The following is a 23,727-nucleotide window of genomic DNA, read 5'->3' on the forward strand; positions in this document are numbered from 1 at the left end:
CCGTTAGTCAGTACACTTCTCTTAATGGTTGAATGGTATCGGTTCCGTTATTCAGTACACTTCTCTTAATGGTTGAATGGTATCGGTTCCGTTATTCAGTACACTTCTCTTAATGGTTGAATGGTATTGTTTCAGTTAGTCAGTACACTTCTCTTAATGGTTGAATGGTATCGGTGTGGTTCCGTTATTCAGTACACTTCTCTTAATGGTTGAATGGTATTGTTTCAGTTAGTCAGTACACTTCTCTTAATGGTTGAATGGTATCGGTGTGGTTCCGTTATTCAGTACACTTCTCTTAATGGTTGAATGGTATTGGTTCCGTTATTCAGTACACTTCTCTTAATGGTTGAATGGTATCGGTTCCGTTATTCAGTACACTTCTCTTAATGGTTGAATGGTATTGGTTCCCTTATTCAGTACACTTCTCTTAATGGTTGAATGGTATCGGTTCCCTTATTCAGTACACTTCTCTTAATGGTTGAATGGTATCGGTTCCGTTATTCAGTACACTTCTCTTAATGGTTGAATGGTATCGGTTCCGTTATTCAGTACACTTCTCTTAATGGTTGAATGGTATTGGTTCCCTTATTCAGTACACTTCTCTTAATGGTTGAATGGTATTGGTTCCCTTATTCAGTACACTTCTCTTAATGGTTGAATGGTATCGGTTCCCTTATTCAGTACACTTCTCTTAATGGTTGAATGGTATCGGTTCCGTTATTCTGTACACTTCTCTTAATGGTTGAATGGTATCGGTTCCGTTATTCAGTACACTTCTCTTAATGGTTGAATGGTATCGGTTCCGTTATTCAGTACACTTGCATCAATCAAACAAACTAACAATCAATCAATCAATAAACCGGATCCATCCATGCAGGTGATCAGTGGTCAGAACCTTCCCCGTCCGAGGGGTTCTGGAGCTAAAGGAGATGTGGTGGACCCGTATGTCTACGTGGAGATCCACGGAATCCCTGCCGACTGTGCCGAGCGCCGCACCCGCACGGTGATGCAGAACGGACACAACCCCATCTTCGACGAGAGCTTTGAGTTCCAGATCAACCTGCCAGAGCTGGCCATGGTGCGCTTCGTGGTGCTGGATGACGAATTCATAGGGGACGAGTTCATAGGTTAGTAGTGAAGGGAGGGCGAAGGTCAGTTCTGCACTGACTGTTAGTCCGGTGTCCAGTCTGCTTTTGGTTGAGCTTGTCTGAAGCCAATAAATATTTGATTTGATACTACAACAACCTTTCAGCCATGTGAAGGTTATTGCTAGCTCACAAGCAAGTATTACTAGCTAAGATAAAGAACACTTGGTAGCAGTTAAAGAGTGAGTGAACGTTCACTATCTTCTCATGGTAATTTCATTGTCTAACACTCTTGTACATCATTTGTAATCCCCCCTGTTTTACCACAGGTCAGTACACCATTCCCCTGGAGTGCCTACAGCCAGGCTACCGGCACATACCATTACAGTCACTGATGGGGGAGGTTCTCCCGTACGCCATGCTGTTCATCCATGTGGCCCTCACCAACCGGAGAGGAGGGGGAAAGCCCTACAAGCGGGGGCTGTCTGTGCGGAAGGCAAGGCGAGGGAGGGACTACGCTGCACTCCGTGACCTGGGGATCAAAGAAGTGGACGAGGTTTTCAAAATGGCCGGCCCACAACTGAAGGAGGCCACGGACCTGCGGGAGAACATGCAGGTGAGGCGGAAGGATAAACAGTAATTTATCAATCACCATTTTCACATTTCATGACTGAAATGCCTGTATACCTGTATTCACAACAGATGATGTCTAACTCAGAATAGACATGTCAATTTATGGTAGATTGAACCCTCCAAGGGTTGGGTTCATCTCAGTGATCACTAAACTATGACCATAAAGATGGCTGATCATTCCTCCAGAGACATCAACTGACTTGCCTAGTTAAATAAAGGTCATTTTGAGACTGAGTGGCGGTAGACAACACAGAACCAGTGAGAGATTGTTTACTGCATCTAAACTGGCTAGTTAGTCTGATCTATGAAGATCTGCTTTAGACTGACAGGTTATGGTTATGGTAAGGTGATGGTCCCTGTAAGTGTAACAGTATAGCTTCCGTCCCTCTCCTCGCCCCTACCTGGGCTCGAACCAGGGACCCTCTGCACACATCAACAACTGACACCCACGAAGCATTGTTACCCATCGCTCCACAAAAGCCGCGGCCCTTGCAGAGCAAGGGGAACAACTACTTCAAGGTATCAGAGCGAGTGGCGTCACCGATTGAAACACTATTAGCGCGCACCACCGCTAACTAGCTAGCCATTTCACATCGGTTACATAAGCATTTAGTCTGGCTGTCGAAATGATGTTAAGGACCTCTGATGTGTTTAGGCTGGAGATACATGGGATTCATGCTATGAGTCATCAGACTATGATGTCACCCTGATGTAGTAGGCTGATGCACTAATGCAAAGAGGCCGTGAACACACACAGAGTCTTGTACACACACACACCTAAACAGAAGTAAACACTGAAGGCAAGCACGTTGACATCATGAAGAGATTAGAACAATTTTCTATATTGTAAAAATGTATGTGATTTATTGGTCTTAATTTAATGTTAGGGTTAGGCATTAGAGTTAACAGTGTGGTTAAGGTTAGGGTTAGGTTTCATGATGAAAAACACTAACCTGTGCTGTTAAATAAAACTGATTGGATTTTAGCGGTTCAATGACCTCAATAAAACATGAATTCAATAGTACGGCAGTGATACGGTCGCTTTGTGGTTGTCACTTTAACCATCTCCCAATAAAGCTTCTCTAATTCAATCAGATGTTCTCAGTGATGGTATCCCAGGAAACCATGTCACAGTTTGTTCCATGATTAAACCCCAGCAACTAATCGCTTAGTAGAGGATTACAGTATGATCCACAGAACACTACATCACTAATACAGGACAAGCAGTATGTGAGTGCGTGTGTCTGTGTGTGTGTTTTTATATAGATGTGTGGGTGTGTGTTTTGCATAACCCCCCCGACCCTCTGTATCTCTCTCTGTCCCTGTAGAACTCGGTGGCAGTGTTCAGGGAGCTGTGTGGGGTGTCAGCGGTGGCTAACCTCATGCAGTGTGTATTGGCCCTGGGATCCCGTGTGGTGGGGGCCGATGGGGACCCACTGATGCTGTTTGAGCTGAGGGAGCAGTACCCCTCCATGGAGCCCCAGGGGCCCCTGCCGGACGTCCTACGCAGGGTGGTCTCCACCTATGAAACGGTGAGGAGCGATCAATCAATCCTAGTCAATCGTTCACATTTTATTTATGTAGCGCTTTGGGTTTCCATTGAGAATAGTTGTGCAGGTTATAAGTTGATTGATTCTTTGACTTGTTTTTAACCTCTTTCTCTACTTCCCTCTCTCTCCCTGCCACCATCTGTCACTGATTTAATTTAAAAGTGATTACTTTCGTAGATGCCCCCAAAGTAGAATGTGTGTGCTTTGAGAGTGCATCCTCATTCCTGATGAATCAGAGTGAGGGAGAGCTCACCATGGCCCTGAATAGCATTAGCATAAATGAGCATCTTATTTCGCTAAGTGGATCTCACGCCTTGACTTGAATGCTTGGGGGAGAAATTAATGGGAGGAAGCTGTGGTGTGTGTTGGATCTGGACAGACCTCTAGGAGCAGTAATGTTCATCCTCATTTGTCGAACACCAGACTCACAAAGTGGGGTCGTGTCCCAAAAGGCATTGCAGCGAGAAGTGTTTAGTTAATCAGACGTGGGGTCTGAATCTCTCTGGGGATATTAATGAAATGTTATTTTGATGTGTGTGTGTATAATAGACTGATCTTGTGTACTCTGTCTACAGATGATCCAGGCGAGCAGAGCAGTGATGGAGCTGTCAGACGGAGTCTACGACAGGATCCTACAGATACAGACAACAGGTGAGAGAGAGAGACCATATTAGAGACACATTTTTCCCTCAGAGTACACAGACCCACAAAGAAATCCAATTTTGATAAATATCTATTGGGTGAAATACCAATGTAGAATCAAAATAGAACCAATGTAGAATCTGAACCCACACAAACACCCATAGAGAAATGCACCAAACAAATAGGTGTAGAACCTGAGCAATCTTCGCTGCACAGCCTCCTGAATATATTTCTATAGGCCCATCTATCTCCTTCATCTGCGTCAACCTTGTTCGGAAGCGTTAGATAAAAGGACGTGCCATATGTACGGGGGGGGGGCGGGGAAACCATTATGGTTGTGAGGTCTGGGGTCCGCTCATCAACCAAGAATTCACAAAATTGGACAAACACAAAATTGAGACTTTGCATGCAGAATTCTGCAAAAATATCCTGTGTACAACGTAAAACACCAAATAATGCATGCAGGGTAGAATTAGGCCGATACCTGCTAATGATCAAAATCCATTAAAGAACACTTAAATTCTACAACCACCTAAAAGGAAGCGATTCCCAAACCTTCCATAACAAAGCCATCACCTACAGAGAGATGAACCTGGAGAAGAGTCCCCTAATCAAAATTGGTCCTGGGGCTCTGTTTACAAACATTATCACACCCCACAGAACCCCATGACAGCAACACAATTAGACCCAACCAAATCATGAGAAAACAAAAAGATAATTACTTGACACATTGGAAAGAATTAACAAAAAAACTGAGCAAAATAGAATGCTATTTGTCCCTAAACAGAGAGTACACAGTGGCAGAATACCTGACCACTGTGACTGACCCAACATTATGGAAATCTTTCAGTATGTACAGACTCAGTGAGCATAGCCTTGTGTAACAATTGCTTAACACTATTGGCTACTGTATGTTTAAGCTTAAACTCTACTGGACCAGTTGGGTTCTCTACTGGACCAGTAGGGAGAAATGAAAACCACACAACTGAATAATTTAGGAAAAGAATGCCGGCTTGTATTTTGTAAATAACAATACTTACAAAAAAATTAATCACTTTGAGTAAATATTGATATGGGAAATTTGTTCAATGAGCTCAATGTGAATGAAATACATCAATAGTACAATAGACTTAGATATCAGCCATATTTCCTGCCTATAGTTTACTATGGTGCACCCAAGTCTATCTTAATCTGAGGGTCTCTCAGATGTCAAAGTTCAATAGCAATACAGTAAACATGAATCCACAGAAAAACACAACCCATTTCACAAATACTGACTTCTAAACCTCTATGAGATGGAATCAAATGTGAGTGACTGTGCCTAACAATAAACACTGTCAGGTGTTTAAGTGTAGCATGTGCTTATAACAATCCCACTGCAATGATGTCTTGCAAGAAAAATCCTACCACACCGTAGTTTGGCAGTGCAAATTCACTGTTCTCCAAGGAAAAGACATCTGCACATGCAAACCTTCTTATTGATGTCCTGGGTTCGGGCGGGTCACCATCCTTGGTGGAACTAAATCCATACTCAAAAAACCTGACCAAATCCTGGCGTCAATCTTTCCCTCAGTCCCTCACAGTTTGTATAGATGCGTGTTAATGTCTACTTCTCTGTTTGGTTCAGCTTTATACAACTTCTCACAAATTGAAACTTTTTCTTCCATGGAATGGCGGAAGCTCGTCACGTTCCGTTCAAGCTTTTTTTTCCAGAATTTTGGCACCAACTTGTGTATAATGTGAGTTTCTAGTAGAGCGACTAAGAGAGTATTGAGTTTTGATTGGCTCAAAATAAACTGCTCGTCATACAGCTTGACAGCTGATTTGTAATAGCTGTCGACTTAACCATATCAATAGCAATATAGTATAATATGATTGATTACTGGAATCTCACTAGTAACGATAAGTATTCAACATCAGTTGACCTGCGTTACACCTGCTATTGAGAAAGCCTGTCTTCTCGATGTGCACAGTGCCCACAAAATGAGCTGCACCTAACCTCCTGCCAAATGTATGACCATATTAGAGACACATATATTACACAGACCCACAAATATTTCGAAAAACATACCCAATTTTGACCAACTCCGATATCTATTGGGTGAAATGGCACACTGTGCCATCACAGCAGCAATATTTGTGACCTGTTGCCACAAGAAAAGGGCAACCAGTGAAGAACAAACACCATTGTAAATACAAATCATATTTGTTTATTTATTTTCCCTTTTGTACTTTCCCTTTTTTATCTATTTCACTTGCTTTGGCAATGTAAACATATGTTTCCCATGCCAATAAAGCCCTTAAATTGAATTGAATTGAGAGAGGCAGGCCTCATCACGTGCCTCAAAGCAACATCAACGGTGATGAAATTGGAGTTGGCTACGGCTAGTTAGGTGATTAGAGAGCACGATTGTTTTCTTCACTGATCTGACTCCATGTCAACAGTCCAGTAGTCGTGAGAAAGACTTGCCTACAGGCCCTGCCAACCGACTCTCCAGCTAAGACCTCATCAACAACAGCCTTTAGTCTGCTGAGACTTCCATGGTTGTCTCAAATGGCACCCTATTCCCTATATAGTGCACTACTTTTGACCAGAGTCCTATGGGCCATTTGGAATGCACACCATGTCTCTACCTCATCCATCACAGGAACTATTTTCATCCTGGCTCTGAGGGTGATTTGTCCATATGTTAATATTAGATGAGTTTGTTTATTGACTGAGCTCTTGATTTATGTAGTTTATGTTGGCGTAAGCTCTGAGTACAGGTCAAGAATCAGTTTATCCTCCCCAAATCTCATCCTTAACCAATAGGGATGGAAATACAAAACTGACCTTAGATCAGTCTCGTGGTGTAACTTGGCGGAGCAAGGTTTGTTTACCCTGCGGCGACTCTGCTTGCTGGGCATCATGGGAAGGCTGACAACTTGGCATCAATCACATAATACCCCATAATGACAAAGTGAAAACAGAAATACCTTATTTACATAAGTATTCAGACCCTTTGCTATGAGACTTCAAACTGAGCTCAGGTGCATCCTGTTTCTATTGATCATCCTTGATGTTTCTACAACTTCATTGGAGTCCACCTGTGGTTAATTTTATTGATTGGACATGATTTGGAAAGGCACACACCTGTCTATATCATTCATAAATGGAAGAAGTTTGGAACCACCAAGACTTTGGCTGCCCGGCCAAACTGACCAATCAGGGGATAAGGGCCTTGGTCAGGGAGGTGACCAAGAACCTGATGGTCACTAGGAGTTCCTCTGTGGGAGAATGTTCCAGAAGGACAACCATCTCTGCAGCACTCCACCAATCAGGCCTTTATGGTAGAGTGGCCAGACGGATGCCACTCCTCAGTAAAAAGCACATGCTTGCTTGGACTTTGCCAAAAACACTTAAAGGACTCAGACCATGAGAAACAAGATTCTCTGGTCTGATGAAACCAAGATTGAACTCTTTGGCCTGAATGCCAAGCATCACGTCTTGAGGAAACCTGGCACCATTCCTACGGTGAAGCATAGTGGTGGCGGCATCATGCTGTGGGGATGTTTTTCAGTGGCAGGGACTGGGAGACTAGTTTGGATTGCGGGAAAGATGAACGGAGCAAAGTACAGAGGTCCTTGATGAAAACCTGCTCCAGAGTGCTCAGGACCTCAGACTGGGGTGAAGGTTCACCTTCCAACAGGACAACGACCGTAAGCACACGGGCAAGACAATGCAGGAGTGGCTTCAGGACAAGTCTCTGAATGTCCTTGAGTGGCTCAGCCAGAGCCCGGACTTGAACCTGATCAAACATCTCTGGAGAGACCTGAAAATAGCTGTGCAGCAACGCTCCCCATCCAACCTGACAGAGCCTGAGAGGATCTGCAGAGAAGAATGGGAGAAACTCCCCAAATACAGATGTGCCAAGCTTGTAACATCATACCCAAGAAGACTCAACGCTGTAATCGGTGCCAAAGGTGCTTCAACAAAGTACTGAGTAAAAGGTCTGAATACTTATGTAAGTGTGATATTTCATTTTTTTAAATGCAAACAATTCTAAAAAAATACTTTTCTTTGTCATTGTGACATTGTGTGTAGATTGATGAGGGGGAAAATGTGTAGAAAGTCAAGGGGTCTGAATACTTTCTGAATGTACTGTATTCACCCCCCTTGACTTTCTACACGTGTTACAGCCTGAATTTAAAATGCATCCTGTTTGCAACAAGGCAGTAATACATGTGCCAAAGCAATTAACTTGTTGTCCTGAATACAAACTGTTATGTTTGGGGCAAATCCAATACAGCACATTACTGAGTACCACTCTTAATATTTTCAAGCATAGTGGTGTCTGCATCATGTTATGGGTATGATTTGTAATCGTTAAATCATTTTTTTTTAAGGATAAAAAAAGAAACGTAATGGAGCTAAGCACAGGAAAAATCCTAGAGGAAAACCTGGTTGTCTACTTTCCACCAGACAATAGGAGATCAACAACCAACTTGACAGAGTTTGAAGAATTTTGAAAAGAATAATGGGCAAATGTTGCACAATCCAATTGTGGAAAGCTCTTAGAGACTTTCCCAGAAAGACTCACAGCTGTAATCACTGCCAAATGTGATTCTAACATGTATTGACTCAGGGGGTTGAATACTCATCTAATGAAGATAGTGTTTTATTTTCCATACATTTAAAAAAAATGTTAGAATTTTTCTTCCACTTTGATAGAGTATTTTGTGTAGATCGTTGACAAAAAATGACATTCATTTGAATCCCACTTTGTAATGCAACTAAATGTGGAAAAATTCAAAGGGTGTGAATACTTTCTGAAGGCACTGTAGATTAGTGTTTGTATTTATTATGGATCCCCATTAGCTGTTGCCAAGGCAGCAGCTAGTTTTCCTAGGGTCTTGCAAAATTAAGGCAGTTTATGCAATTTTAAAAACATTACAATACATTCACAGATTTCACAACACACTGTGTGCCCTCAGGCCCCTACTCCACCACATATCTACAGCACAAAATCCATGTGTACGTGTGTGTATGTGTCTGTGCCTGTGTTTGTGTTGCTTCACAGTCCCTGTTCCATAAGACTTAGAGAGAGAAGCCATTCATATATCTCACTCTAATAGCTAGAGGAGAGATGACAAGTTTGATAAATGGATGTATTTCAGAGAGTGGAAGACCGGTGATAGAAAATGGAGTGATTATGTAGATATGGCAAAACACCATAGTCTGCTCCCAGTCTCCTCTGAGATTTTATCTCAGCTCACCCGAGTTCAACCCTTTATTCTCAGATAAATATGAAAATTGTGTGTTTGTGTCAAATAAAATAAAATGTTATTTGTCACATGCTTCGTAAACACCAGGTCTAGACAAGCATTTCACTGTTCACAGGTCCTTTTCCAACAATACAGAGTTAAAATAGAAATAGTGACACGAGGAATAAATACACGGTGAATAACAATAACCAGTAAAAATACCATGGCTATATACAGGGAGTACCAGTACCGAGTTGATGTGCGAGGTCATTGAGGTAGATACAATATGTACATAGAGGTAGTGGTAAAGTGACTAGGCAACAGGATAGATAGACAGCAGCAGCGTGTGTGTAAGTCCAGTTTGTGTGGATAGAGTCCAAGCAAGACAGTTAGTGGAAGAAAGGTTCAGTGCAGGTAGTCCGGGTAGCCATTTTATTAGCTGTTTAGCAGCCTTATGGCTTGGGGGTAGAAGCTGTTCAAGGGTTTTGTTGGTTCCAGACTAGGTGCATCGGTACTGCTTGCCGTGTGGAAGCAGAGAGAACAGCCTATGGCTTGGGTGGCTGGAGTCTGACAATTTTTGGGCCTTCCTTGACACAGCCTGGTATAGATGGCCGGGAGCTCAGTACTTTTTTTGGGGGGGGGGCATGATTTTGATGTTTGGGCAGTATCAGACAGAGTTCTGGACAGTGCTGATGTTCTCTCTCCGTTCTGTCAGTTCCGCTCGGTTACACAGGGAAATGGAACGTTTCCCACATGCACACACACACAACGGAATGCCCTGGCACTCAAGCCTCAAGTCGCCTAGCAACTGCACTGGCAGGCAGCCAATGTGGTGTGTGTGTGTATATACAGTATATATGAAATTCTGTGTAATTGTTTACTAGTGAATGTTGAAGTTAGTGAGTTTTCAGGTGTGTGTGTGTGAGAGAAAATTGAAGTAAAATATACTGAGTTGCGTTCAGGTCTGTGGTGGCGGTGGTGTTGCTCAGGATGCTGTGTTTAAAAGTCCCCTCACATTATTGCTGGTTTTGACTAGATGGTATACAGCTATGGACGGAAGGTACTTTTCGAAGCAGGTTAGGAGAGCTTACAGCGTGTGCTCTGTTAACCCACTTCTTAGTCTCCATGGAGATGGTGACAGAGTGTGACAGTGTCCCGGGGCAGACAGAGAAAGCGACACAACACCACACTTACTCAATCTGGCCAGAGGGAAGAGAGGACAAGGAGTCTGCCTGTCACTCTTGAATCTCTCTTGTTCTCTTTCCCCATCTATCCCTCTTTAATTGAGGACAGGATTAAACCAAAGGCACCTTGTAGAAAAGCACATTTCACTGTAGACAATGCAGAGATTGCATTCACGGATAAACACTAGATTTCTGCGCAACCGTAAAGCTAACTTTAAAAGTAAAAAAAATCTATGCACTCATATTCAGATCTCTTAACCTTTCTCTGTGTAGTGTAATAGACTGGTTAAGACTTGATCGTTCAATCACAAATACCAGATACGACCAAACCACAGACCTGAGCCGGTCTTGGACCTTGGTTAAGACCTGTAGAGGTTGACAAAGAGGGAAAGGTTCAACATTGCTAATAAGTGTGTCGTCCCCTAGCCATGAAGTTCCATGAGACGTTGCATTCCATTGCAGTGAAGGAGGGGCTTAAGGATCGTAAGGTCACCAGAGCTGTGGAGAGTTTCAGCTGGAACATCACCATACTGAAGGTGAATCTACACACACACTGTCACGCACAGCAGACCAAAGACAACCACATACCATCACCATACTGAAGGTGAATCTACACACACACTGTCACGCACAGCAGACCAAAGACAACCACATACCATCACCATACTGAAGGTGAATCTACACACACACACAGTCACACACAGCAGACCAAAGACAACCACAGAACATCACCATACTGAAGGTGAATCTACACACACTGTCACGCACAGCAGACCAAAGACAACCACATACCATCACCATACTGAAGGTGAATCTACACACACACACAGTCACGCACAGCAGACTAAAGACAACCACATACCACAGAACAGTGCCAGTCTGTTTCCATATTAGCCAACTCCGACAAACCACTCTCTCTCCTATCCTTCTCCCACTCTCTCTCTCAGGGGCAGGCAGACCTTCTGAAACGAGCTATGACCGAGGTGCAGGAGAACATGAAGCAGGTACACTATGCTGCCCTGACCTCTAACCTTAGTAAGGGTGTGACAGGAGAGGCGACCCGCCCCCGACGCAGCCTGGACACCATCCAGGAGAGAGCTACAGCTCCGGCTAGAGGTTCCCCTTAGGTACAGGTCTAGGACCAGCTTACCCGCCTCAAATTATATATTAAATCAAAAGGGGGGGAAATGTCAAATCTGGCCTTAGGTCAGTTTCTAAGGGCACCGTCATCCTTCTGAGGCCAGAACTGACAACCAAGTTGCTACGCACACTCGAAAGTGAATGTCTCCTTCTGCATCTAACCCGGTTCGGGGCTGTTGGAGTCTAGTTGGCCATTCTCTCCACACAACGATGAAGAAAAGAAAGGAAGATGGACTAAAACAATTAAAAGAAAAATACTCCTGTTATACCACTGTCAGGAGGGAGGAGTAACGTCAAAGACACGAGACAGGAATGAAGTCAGAATCAGAATGGCCTGTCCCTGATCCTGAATGTTGCTGGAAATATGTTTTTAATCCTACTCTGTGAAGTGTTTGTACTTTTTGGAGCTGGATTCGTTTTAAAATGTTTGAGTCGACATACAGTATGAAGCGACCGTGGGAATATTGACTAATTGTCAATCGCGCTATAAAGCATCTCTTCAGCACTATGGATTGAATGTCGTCCTTGTTTTTTGTTGGGGGGAGTGGAGGGCGATCAAAACTACAGAACAAAGTGAAACTGAATGAGACAGAAGTGATAACGTACGTGTGGGAGGAGGCTGATTCAGAATGTGTGTGAAAGTGTGACTGCTACCAATAGAATATGCTATTTAGCAGACAATTTTATCCAAAGCGACTTACAGTACTGCGTGCATACATTTTGTTTTTGTATGGGTGGCCTCAGCGGGAATCAAACCTACGATCCTGAAGTTGCAAACACCAACTGAGCTACTTCAGCTTCTCCGGGTACAGCAGAACAAAAGAATGTAAGACGTGTACATAGAGTAGAATGGGAATCCCCATTCATGTCAATTATGCCGTAATGTACACGTCTGTCTGCAGGTTTTCACTCCCTTGTACTTGACTGATGAATTAAGGGTGCTGATTAGTAAGGAACTCCTCACCTGTGGATGTGTATATTGGTGGGATAGGGTTAATCATAGAACTCAACTGTGATCAAAAACAGTATTTCAAGTATTCCTTCTATAGCACCTTGACCAATGCTTTTCTAGGTGGTTGTGTCACATTACAGTATTATCCTCATTCTGTAAAATGTTACTGGATTTTTACAAAATGGTGACTTCCGATAATAAAATAAAACATTCCTGACACTGATGTCCTCCATGGTTTACCGTCAGATAGCGTGACGAATCAGTCTGCACTGAGCATCACGTAGACTCCACCTGTCAGACAATTGTTGTCCTCCTGAAAACCTGGATGCTGTAGGATGATTCCTTGTTTCATGGTAAATTGACATCAATATCCATTACATTTTCATTACCAGAACCAACCAAATAAACCAGTTACTTCAATCATAAAACCCTGTTGCTTTGACCATTTGCTCGACTGATAGCCAGCTGGCCACACATGCAATCAGAGACATCAAACCAGGGCCTGACATCAAAGAGAAGCCAAAGTATTGGATATCAACTGACATTTTCAAATGTCACTTACAACAGTGGAGGCTGCTGAGGGGAGGAAGGCTCATAATGGCCAGAATGGAATCAAGCATGTTTTTGTGTTTGATACCATTCCTTTCATTCTAATCCAGCCATCAAATCCCATTGCACTCCATTCCAGCCATTTATGAGCCGTCCTCCCCTCAGCATCCTCCACTTATGACCATTGTTTACCCTTCATTGCATGTTTTGTGTGTTTTTAGTTAGCATTGCCAATTTAAATATTAGTTGTACTCACAATTCAGCATGTTGCTAGCACTTGTATACTGTCCTGTTGAAAAACCATTCTCTCCCCCCTCTGAACATGACACAGGCATACTGTAACAAGCATTTTATTGGTCTATAGATAATCATCTCTGCTGTAGGGACATCCCTCGTGTGCAATGCTTTACTTGGCTACCCCAGGAAGCAAGATAAATACAAGGACATCAGAAATAATGAAATCTTATTACATGGAATAGATTTTTTTTTTTAAAGCCTGTTTTCCTTAATTTAATAATTTCACATTGTAGTGCAGCTGTATTGGGTTAAAATTGTATCTTTAAACAAAATGTAAGGAAGTGAGAGTCAGTTAATCTGTCAATGGTTTCCAGGCACTGGTTAAGAGTAGGTAGAAGTTGCCTCCTAACAACTGATACAGGATCAGATATTGTACCATCCCCCCTAATGCTAGGTGTAGGACTGCCGATTGGTTAGGAGCAACTTCTACCTCGAAACAGTTAAAGGACAATCAGAGGCGGTGAATGGAGGTAAGACGAGAGAAGCTCTTTAGACACAGGCATTAGATACAGACAGAGGTATGGGACAGACAGCTCCCCTACCTGGAGAAACAGGGTACTACCCTACCATTACTACATACAGAGAAGGGAAAGGCATCCCCCACTGATAAATGCACTATGAATTCCAGTTCCTGAGGGTAGCCTGTGGTGAACTGTCTTGTAGCACCCTCATGTGGCAGAAATGGGTATCACCATTAAAGTCACAGGTGGGGTTGGAGGCCCAAGCATTCAGGAGAAGAGGCTATAGGCATGAAAGAGATCTATGGTATTCATGAAGGAATACAGAGCAGGTAGGTTAAGGTATTGGCGACTGCCTAACGGTAGGCTGCCATAGTCCAGTCCACATTGGCAAGTATGATCCAGCAGTGGCGAGTTGGTTTTCCCGTGTGGGGCAGCATATGCTCCAGGTTGGGATGAATCCCTCCAAATGGTTAAGGTGGGTGATTAGGGAGTAGATAAACTGATCCTACATCTCTGGTTAGTGGTAACTCCCACCCATATCAGTAAAGTCCAATCCCTCACAGGTCCTGGGAGTTGACCATGGCGAAGTCTGAGTCTTTGCTGTGAATGCTGCCCTCGCCTGGGCTGGAGGAACCCGACGCTGCACCCATCAGGGGGTCCTGGAACGGCTCCACCCTGACCGAGCCGTGGAGCTGTCTGATTGGAGGGGTCCTCTCCGCCCCTCCCTCGGTGGGCTGCAGCTCTCCGTCCTGCGAGACCAGAATGTAGTCATCCCAGTTCCTCCCCTCCGAGCCCACACACAGAGAGGACTCCGGGGGAGACACCTGAAAGAGAGACAAGGGCCTTGTTCAACAAATCACCTTCCATCATAAATAACTACTAGTATTATTTGTAGATCAGTCAGTCACAATATACCCACAATTCACCACAGATTTTGAAGCATAGGGAATGATACCAAAGTATGCAAGGGTAGGTACACTGCAAACATGAGTCTACGTATTAATACAACCACGTGTTCACCTGTTGCTCTGGTGGGGTTTCCTCCTGTTCTCCACCACCGTCGACACGCTGTGGCGCGGCCAGGTAAGGCTGGTCTTCATGGTGACTGTTGGCGTGCTGCTGTTGTGCGGCGGAGGCGTGGTCATAGTGGTCGTCAGCGATGGTGATCTCCTCGTTCTCCTCAGCCTCCAGCAGGCTCTGGTTGAAACGCAGAGCTCCCTTCAGGATGTCCTTGATCTGACGGATTCATTCATAAACACACAGAGCAAGTCATGATGAACACACACAGGATGTACTGAGAACACACACACAGACAATGTACAGTACACATGCACGTACTACACACATGGTCAAAATGCTAACTCTCACTCAGAGGCGCTAACATGCACCCCCCCCTCCCACTCTTGTGGTGCTGCTGTCCAGTACCTGTTTAAGTCCAGCCAGTGACACCAACACCTCATCCTCTTTCTCCAGGTGCTCCTGTAGGATCACCTCCTGGATCTTACCTGAGGAGACAGACATCAGATCACAACCATCCAACTGGTGACCGATTTTCATGCTGAATATTCTACAATACCCATAAAAACAATGTGCATTTTCCCACCAGAAATGTTTCCATCGAATTGTTGCGTTTAAATTCTATACCGAATGAAAAATGCAAGTTAAATAGGTTTCCATCGCATTTTCAACTCTACTGATGGTTTTGTCACAAACTGTTGTGTTATATAGAGAATGTGCCCACTCGTCTTGGTACATGCTCTCTAGCCAACAGCTGGCAGATACAGTGTGGGTAGGCTACCTACATGAGATTATTATGGATAAGAGCCATATTTGTATCTGTCAAACAGCAGCCAAGCACCCCACACATTTCTTGTTAACAAACTATAGATTTGGCAAGTCGGTTAGGACCATATACTTTGTGCATGACAAGTCATTTTTCCAACAATTGTTTATAGACTATCAGACTAGATTATTTCACTATATCATAATTCCAGTGGGTCAGAAGTAACATACACCGAGTTGACTGTGCCTTTAAAACAGCTTGGAAATGTCCAGAAAATGTCATGGCTTTAGAAGCTTCTAATTGACATAATTTGAGTCAATTGGAGGTGTACCTGTGGATGTATTTCAAGGCCTACCTTCAAACTCAGTGCCTCTTTGCTTGACATCATGGGAAAATCAAAAGAAATCAGCCAAGACATCAGAAAAAAAATTGTAGACCTCCACAAGTCTGGTTCATCCTTGGGAGCAATTTCTAAACGCCTGAAGGTACCACGTTCATCTGTACAAACAATAGTACACAAGTATAAACACCATGGGACCACGCAGCCGTCATACCGCTCAGGAAGGAGACGCATTCTGTCTCCTAGAGATGAGCGTACTTTGGTGCGAAAAGTGCAAATCAATCCCAGAACAACAGCAAAGGACCTTGTGAAGGTGCTGGAGGAAACAGGTACAAAAAGTATATACAGTGGGGCAAAAAAGTATTTAGTCAGCCACCAATTGTGCAAGTTCTCCCACTTAAAAATATGAGGCCTGTAATTTTCATCATAGGTACACTTCAACTATGACAGACAAAATGAGGAAAAAAAATCCAGAAAATCACATTGTAGGATTTTTAATGAATTTATTTGCAAATTATGGTGGAAAATAAGTATTTGGTCAATAACAAAAGTTTCTCAATACTTTGTTATATACCCTTTGTTGGCAATGACAGAGGTCAAACGTTTTCTGTAAGTCTTCACAAGGTTTTCACACACTGTTGCTGGTATTTTGGACCATTCCTCCATGCAGATCTCCTCTAGAGCAGTGATGTTTTGGGGCTGTTGCTGGGAAACACGGACTTTCAACTCCCTCCAAAGATTTTCTATGGGGTTGAGATCTGGAGACTGGCTAGGCCACTCCAGGACCCTGAAATGTTTCTTACGAAGCCACTCCGTTGCCCGGGCGGTGTGTTTGGGATCATTGTCATGCTGAAAGACCCAGCCACGTTTCATCTTCAATGCCCTTGCTGATGGAAGGAGGTTTTCACTCAAAATCTCACGATACATGGCCCCATTCATTCTTTCCTTTACACGGATCAGTCGTCCTGGTCCCTTTGCAGAAAAACAGCCCCAAAACATGATGTTTCCACCCCCATGCTTCACAGTAGGTATGGTGTTTTGGATGCAACTCAGCATTCTTTGTCCTCCAAACACGACGAGTTGAGTTTTTACCAAAAAAGTTATATTTTGGTTTCATCTGACCATATGACATTCTCCCAATCTTCTTCTGGATCATCCAAATACTCTCTAGCAAACTTCAGACGGGCCTGGACATGTACTGGCTTAAGCAGGGGGACACGTCTGGCACTGCAGGATTTGAGTCCCTGGCGGCGTAGTGTGTTACTGATGGTAGGCTTTGTTACTTTGGTCCCAGCTCTCTGCAGGTCATTCACTAGGTCCCCCCGTGTGGTTCTGGGATTTTTGCTCACCGTTCTTGTGATCATTTTGACCCCACGGGGTGAGATCTTGCGTGGAGCCCCAGATCGAGGGAGATTATCAGTGGTCTTGTATGTCTTCCATTTCCTAATAATTGCTCCCACAGTTGATTTCTTCAAACCAAGCTGCTTACCTATTGCAGATTCAGTCTTCCCAGCCTGGTGCAGGTCTACAATTTTGTTTCTGGTGTCCTTTGACAGCTCTTTGGTCTTGGCCATAGTGGAGTTTGGAGTGTGACTGTTTGAGGTTGTGGACAGGTGTCTTTTATACTGATAACAAGTTCAAACAGGTGCCATTAATACAGGTAACGAGTGGAGGACAGAGGAGCCTCTTAAAGAAGAAGTTACAGGTCTGTGAGAGCCAGAAATCTTGCTTGTTTGTAGATGGCCAAATACTTATTTTACACCATAATTTGCAAATAAATTCATTAAAAATCCTACAATGTGACTTTCTGGATTTCTTTTTCTCATTTTGTCTGTCATAGTTGAAGTGTACCTATGATGAAAATTACAGGCCTCTCATCTTTTTAAGTGGGAGAACTTGCACAATTGGTGGCTGACTAAATACTTTTTTGCCCCACTGTATATCCACAGTAAAATGAGTCCTAGAGACATAACCCTGAAAGGCCACTCAGCAAGGAAGAAACCACTGCTCCAAAACCATAAAAAAGCTAGACTACGGTTTGCCACTGCACATGGGGACAAAGATCGTACTTTTTGGAGAAATGTCCTCTGGTCTGAACTATTTGGCCATAATGACCACCGTTATGTTTGGGGTAAAAAGGGGATGCTTGCAAGCCGAAGAACACCATCCCACCGTGAAGCACGGGGGCCGCAGCATCATGTTGTGGGGGTGCTTTGCTGCAGGAGGGACTGGTGCACTTCAAAATAGATGGCATCATGAAGCAGGAAAATTATGTGGATATATTGAAGAGCATCAAGACATCAGTCAGGAAGTTAAAGATGGGTCTCAAATGGGTCTTCCAAATGGACAATGACCCTAAACATACTTCCTAAGTTGTGGCAAAATGGCTTAAGGACAGCAAAGTCAAGGTATTGGAGTGGCCATCACAAAGCCCTGACCCCAATGTAAACGTATGGGCAGAACTGAAAAAGCGTGTGCGAGCAAGGAGGCCTACAAACCTGACCCAGTTACACCAGCTCTGTCTGGAGGAATGGGCCAAAGTTCACCCAACTTATTGTAGGAAGCTTGTGGAAGGCTACCCAAAACGTTTGACCCAAGTTAAACCATTTAAAGGCAATGCTTCCAAATACTAATTGAGTGTACGTAAACTTCTGACCCACTGGGAATGTGATGAAAGAAATAAAAGGTGTATGTAAACTTCCGACTTCAACTGTATATCCTATTTAAAAAGGGCTGAAGACAGAAACAGAATTTGGTTCCATTTCAACATAGTCTATTTATTAGTGAAACCAAAGTGCTGTAACATATATGAATTAAAACCAAATAGCCTAGTACACACACACTAAAACTTTTCAAATCAAAAGGCACAGAAAAACGTTGACAGTCAGGTGCATGGCGAATTCAGAACCGCTGGACAGCAACATACTAAAGGAGTGATCATTGGGAATGAGTCCTCTGTGCCGACACATTCAGAAATCAAAACATGGTTTAGTATTTAGTTTAAAAGCTCTGATGATTGCCAAGAGAACAAACAATTTAATGAGAAAACAGAAATCCACTTTGGGGTAAAAACATAGAAAAAAGATCTGCAACATAATTTTTAGGAGAACAAAAACGGTATACTTTTGTTGTCTGGCTACTTGAAGAGAACTATGGCTCGCCAGCAGCCCAGCTCTTACAATGCATTGTGGAAAAGTCTACATTGAATTCTACTAGAAGAGCTGAAAGAAGTAGAACATCCTGGTTTTTAAACCATACTAGATTTTTAAAAAATGCACATACTATAACATATTTTATCATACTGAAACTGCGTCATGTGCGATTGCGTAGTTTCCTGCTATTCATTGATTTCAGGAGCACACCCCCATGTCTAACTGATCAGCTGTTGATTTCAGGAGCACACCCCCATGTCTAACAGATCAGCTGTTGATTTCAGTAGCACACCCCCATGTCTAACTGATCAGCTGTTGATTTCAGTAGCACACCCCCATGTCTAACTGATCAGCTGTTGATTTCAGTAGCACACCCCCATGTCTAACTGATCAGCTGTTGATTTCAGGAGCACACCCCCATGTCTAACAGATCAGCTGTTGATTTCAGTAGCACACCCCCATGTCTAACTGATCAGCTGTTGATTTCAGTAGCACACCCCCATGTCTAACTGATCAGCTGTTGATTTCAGTAGCACACCCCCATGTCTAACAGATCAGCTGTTGATTTCAGTAGCACACCCCCATGTCTAACAGATCAGCTGTTGATTTCAGTAGCACACCCCCATGTCTAACAGATCAGCTGTTGATTTCAGGAGCACACCCCCATGTCTAACTGATCAGCTGTTGATTTCAGGAGCACACCCCCATGTCTAACTGATCAGCTGTTGATTTCAGGAGCACACCCCCATGTCTAACAGATCAGCTGTTGATTTCAGTAGCACACCCCCATGTCCAACTGATCAGCTGTTGATTTCAGTAGCACACCCCCATGTCTAACTGATCAGCTGTTGATTTCAGTAGCACACCCCCATGTCTAACAGATCAGCTGTTGATTTCAGGAGCACACCCCCATGTCTAACAGATCAGCTGTTGATTTCAGGAGCACACCCCCATGTCTAACAGATCAGCTGTTGATTTCAGGAGCACACCCCCATGTCTAACTGATCAGCTGTTGATTTCAGGAGCACACCCCCATGTCCAACTGATCAGCTGTTGATTTCAGTAGCACACCCCCATGTCTAACAGATCAGCTGTTGATTTCAGGAGCACACCCCCATGTCTAACTGATCAGCTGTTGATTTCAGTAGCACACCCCCATGTCTAACTGATCAGCTGTTGATTTCAGGAGCACACCCCCATGTCTAACAGATCAGCTGTTGATTTCAGTAGCACATCCCCATGTCTAACTGATCAGCTGTTGATTTCAGTAGCACACCCCCATGTCTAACTGATCAGCTGTTGATTTCAGTAGCACACCCCCATGTCTAACTGATCAGCTGTTGATTTCAGTAGCACACCCCCATGTCTAACAGATCAGCTGTTGATTTCAGTAGCACACCCCCATGTCTAACAGATCAGCTGTTGATTTCAGTAGCACATCCCCATGTCCAACTGATCAGCTGTTGATTTCAGTAGCACACCCCCATGTCTAACAGATCAGCTGTTGATTTCAGTAGCACACCCCCATGTCTAAATGATCAGCTGTTGATTTCAGGAGCACACCCCCATGTCTAACAGATCAGCTGTTGATTTCAGGAGCACACCCCCATGTCTAACTGATCAGCTGTTGATTTCAGTAGCACACCCCCATGTCTAACTGATCAGCTATTGATTTCAGTAGCACACCCCCATGTCTAACAGATCAGCTATTGATTTCAGTAGCACATCCCCATGTCTAACTGATCAGCTGTTGATTTCAGTAGCACACCCCCATGTCTAACTGATCAGCTGTTGATTTCAGTAGCACACCCCCATGTCTAACAGATCAGCTGTTGATTTCAGTAGCACACCCCCATGTCTAAATGATCAGCTGTTGATTTCAGTAGCACACCCCCATGTCTAAATGATCAGCTGTTGATTTCAGTAGCACACCCCCATGTCTAACAGATCAGCTGTTGATTTCAGTAGCACACCCCCATGTCTAAATGATCAGCTGTTGATTTCAGTAGCACACCCCCATGTCTAAATGATCAGCTGTTGATTTCAGTAGCACACCCCCATGTCTAACTGTTGTCAAAGCTGAAATGAGTACGACATCCGGGCATTTAAAGTTTACTTGATTTTTTCCGCATACTCAAACGGCCTAATATTTAAGACTCAAGTATGGGTATTCAGACACTGTTTCTTTATTCCTCGTGTCACTATTTCTATTTAATTTGTCATTTTATCTTTCACTCTGCATTGTTGGAAAAGGACCGGTAAGTAAGCATTTCACTGAAGCATGTGACAAACAATTTGATACAGCAGTAACACAGACAGTAAACAAAAGCCTTTGTTTTAACAACTGATTACAACTGTTTCCTGGTTCAATCACTAGATTGTTCAAAACATCATTGTGGTTATAGTGCAACTCACAGGCTATCATTGGAACCTCACAGATGCGTGTGTTGATACTGGATTTGCAATCTATCCACTGATGCGTCAGGGTGGTTAAACTCAATGTGCATGTTAATATATGTATTGGTAGATAAACTTACCAATGTGCATGTTAATATATGTATTGGTAGGTAAACTTACCAATGTGCATGTTAATATATGTATTGGTAGGTAGACTTACCAATGTGCATGTTAATATATGTATTGGTAGGTAGACTTACCAATGTGCATGTTAATATATGTATTGGTAGGTAGACTTACCAATGTGCATGTTAATATATGTATTGGTAGGTAGACTTATCAATGTGCATGTTAATATATGTATTGGTAGGTAGACTTACCAATGTGCATGTTAATATATGTATTGGTAGGTAGACTTACCAATGTGCATGTTAATATATGTATTGGTAGTAGGCAGACTTACCAATGTGTGTGTTCATCATCTTGGCACAGTACTTGCTCATGGCCTCTAGGTCATTGATCTGACCCTGCAGGAAGGACACCTGGGCCTCCAACTCTTCCTCCTGACAACACAGAGGGAACAACTTAGTGTGAGTGAGAGAGCGTGAGAGAGGAATATGAGCTAGGAAAGAGACCTGCAGAGAAAGATAGAGGGGGAAGAGAACGAGATACTCACAGCCTCTTTCTTGCCCATGGTCTTGCTGTGGGAGCGAGTGATGTTGAAGAAGGAGTCCTTCTTGGTGGCTGAGAGGGGTGGGGACGAGGTGCTGATGTCACTTCCCCTGGAGACAGGAAGGGGCGGGGACACTGTGGTGTGACCCTGTCCCCCAGAGAGACTCTCTATGCTGGGGGAGGAGCTAACTGTCCTGGAGGTTTGGCCTGAAGAGAGAAAAGATGAACACAGACACAAACAGATGAGGGCTGTGAGTAGCAGAGAGAGAACCGATGAACCAGTCCAGTTGTCACCAACCTTGATCCTGTTCTTACCTCAATGTTCAAATCCCCTCAACATATGAGTGTGTGATGACTGTATTCAGGTTCAACCTACTTACTGCAGCGAAGGAGAATGTTGAGTCAGAGCCAGTCTCTCTGGCTCCTGCTGTTGGTTGACTAGTGGTATAACATGCATCCAAGAAGGCACTATACTATTCAACTCTGGACTACCACACTTCTGCTGCTTGCATCTTTCAGTGATTGGTTAAGACCAGTGTGAATGTGGACCTTATGAAAGAGCAATGCCATTCACTGATGGATTCTTTGGTGATAACCAGGAGGAAAATACTTTACAAAGCCAACAGTGCTGTGATGCTCAGAGATCAGGGTTGAATCAAACTGTTGAAAGGGGACGCAAAAACACGGCAACACACACATATGCACACAATCGGTTGCTATAGTAGCAGTTACCTTGTGTGTCAGAGAAAATGTGGAGAGACCCGAGAGACTCCGCCTGAAACTACATCTAACATAAAGGAGGGTGAGTCTATCGCTCAAGCACACCACAGGAGGTTGGTGGCACCTTAATTGGGGAGGACGGGCTCGTGGTAATGACTGTCTCTAACCAGAATAGAAAGAGAAGTGGGAGGCCCCGGTACACAACTGAGCAGGAGGACAAGTACATTAGTGTCTAGTTTGAGAAACAGACGCCTCACAAGTCCTCAACTGGCAGCTTCATTAAATAGTACCCTTAAAGCACCTGCCTCAACGTCAACCGTGAAGAGGCGACTCCGGGATGCTGGCCTTCTGGGCATCTCAGACTGGCCAATAAAAATATTAAAGATGGGCAAGGACACTGTACAGAGATATGGCTTTTTCTTTGCAACTCTGCTTAGAAGGCCAGCATCCCGGAGTCACCTCTTCACTGTTGAAGTTGAGACTGGTGTTTTGTGGGTACTATTTAATGAAGCTGCCAGTTGAGTACTTGTGAGGCGTCTGTTACTCAAACTAGACACTAATGTACTTGTCCTCCTGCTCAGTTGTGCACCGGGGCCTCCCACTCTTTCTATTCTGGTTAGAGACAGTTTGAGCTGTTCTGTGAAGGGAGTAGTACACAGCGTTGTACGAGATCTTCAGTTTCTTGCCAATTTCTCGCATGGAATAGCCTTCATTTCTCAGAACAAGAATAGACTGATGAGTTTCAGAAGAAAGGTATTTTTTCTGGACATTTTGAGCCTGTAATCGAACCCACAAATGCTGATGCTCCACATACTCAACTAGACTAAAGGCGGACAGTTTTTTTATTGCTTCTTTAAAATCAGCACAAGTTTTCAGCTGTGCTAACAATTGCAAAAGGGTTTTCTAATGATCAATTAGCCTTTTAA

The 23,727-nt window shown here is 43.6% G+C and overlaps 2 protein-coding genes across 4 annotated transcripts in view; one reads left to right on the top strand and one right to left on the bottom strand.

Annotated features, from left to right (window-relative positions):
- LOC139559274 (inactive phospholipase C-like protein 2) overlaps positions 1-12,649 on the top strand; it is a 35,946-nt gene extending 23,297 nt beyond the window's left edge. The window contains exons 7-12 of the mRNA XM_071375107.1: positions 878-1,127; positions 1,415-1,701; positions 3,047-3,250; positions 3,844-3,919; positions 10,765-10,874; positions 11,286-12,649. Coding sequence (XP_071231208.1) covers positions 878-1,127; positions 1,415-1,701; positions 3,047-3,250; positions 3,844-3,919; positions 10,765-10,874; positions 11,286-11,465 — 1,107 coding nt within the window. The 3' untranslated portion in view covers positions 11,466-12,649. The remainder of the gene's footprint in view (positions 1-877; positions 1,128-1,414; positions 1,702-3,046; positions 3,251-3,843; positions 3,920-10,764; positions 10,875-11,285) is intronic.
- A 664-nt stretch (positions 12,650-13,313) lies between these two features.
- Positions 13,314-23,727, bottom strand: part of LOC139559275 (TBC1 domain family member 5-like) — a 47,274-nt gene continuing 36,860 nt past the window's right edge. For all 3 annotated transcript variants that reach the window (XM_071375108.1, XM_071375110.1, XM_071375109.1), the window contains 5 exons: positions 22,086-22,288; positions 21,873-21,972; positions 15,163-15,242; positions 14,758-14,973; positions 13,314-14,561 (listed from right to left, as the gene is read on the bottom strand). In XM_071375108.1, the coding sequence (XP_071231209.1) occupies positions 14,295-14,561; positions 14,758-14,973; positions 15,163-15,242; positions 21,873-21,972; positions 22,086-22,288 (866 nt within the window). In that variant the 3' untranslated portion in view covers positions 13,314-14,294. The remainder of the gene's footprint in view (positions 14,562-14,757; positions 14,974-15,162; positions 15,243-21,872; positions 21,973-22,085; positions 22,289-23,727) is intronic.

Source organism: Salvelinus alpinus, chromosome 29 (genome assembly GCF_045679555.1).
Source record: "Salvelinus alpinus chromosome 29, SLU_Salpinus.1, whole genome shotgun sequence".
NCBI classification, from domain to species: domain Eukaryota; kingdom Metazoa; phylum Chordata; class Actinopteri; order Salmoniformes; family Salmonidae; genus Salvelinus; species Salvelinus alpinus.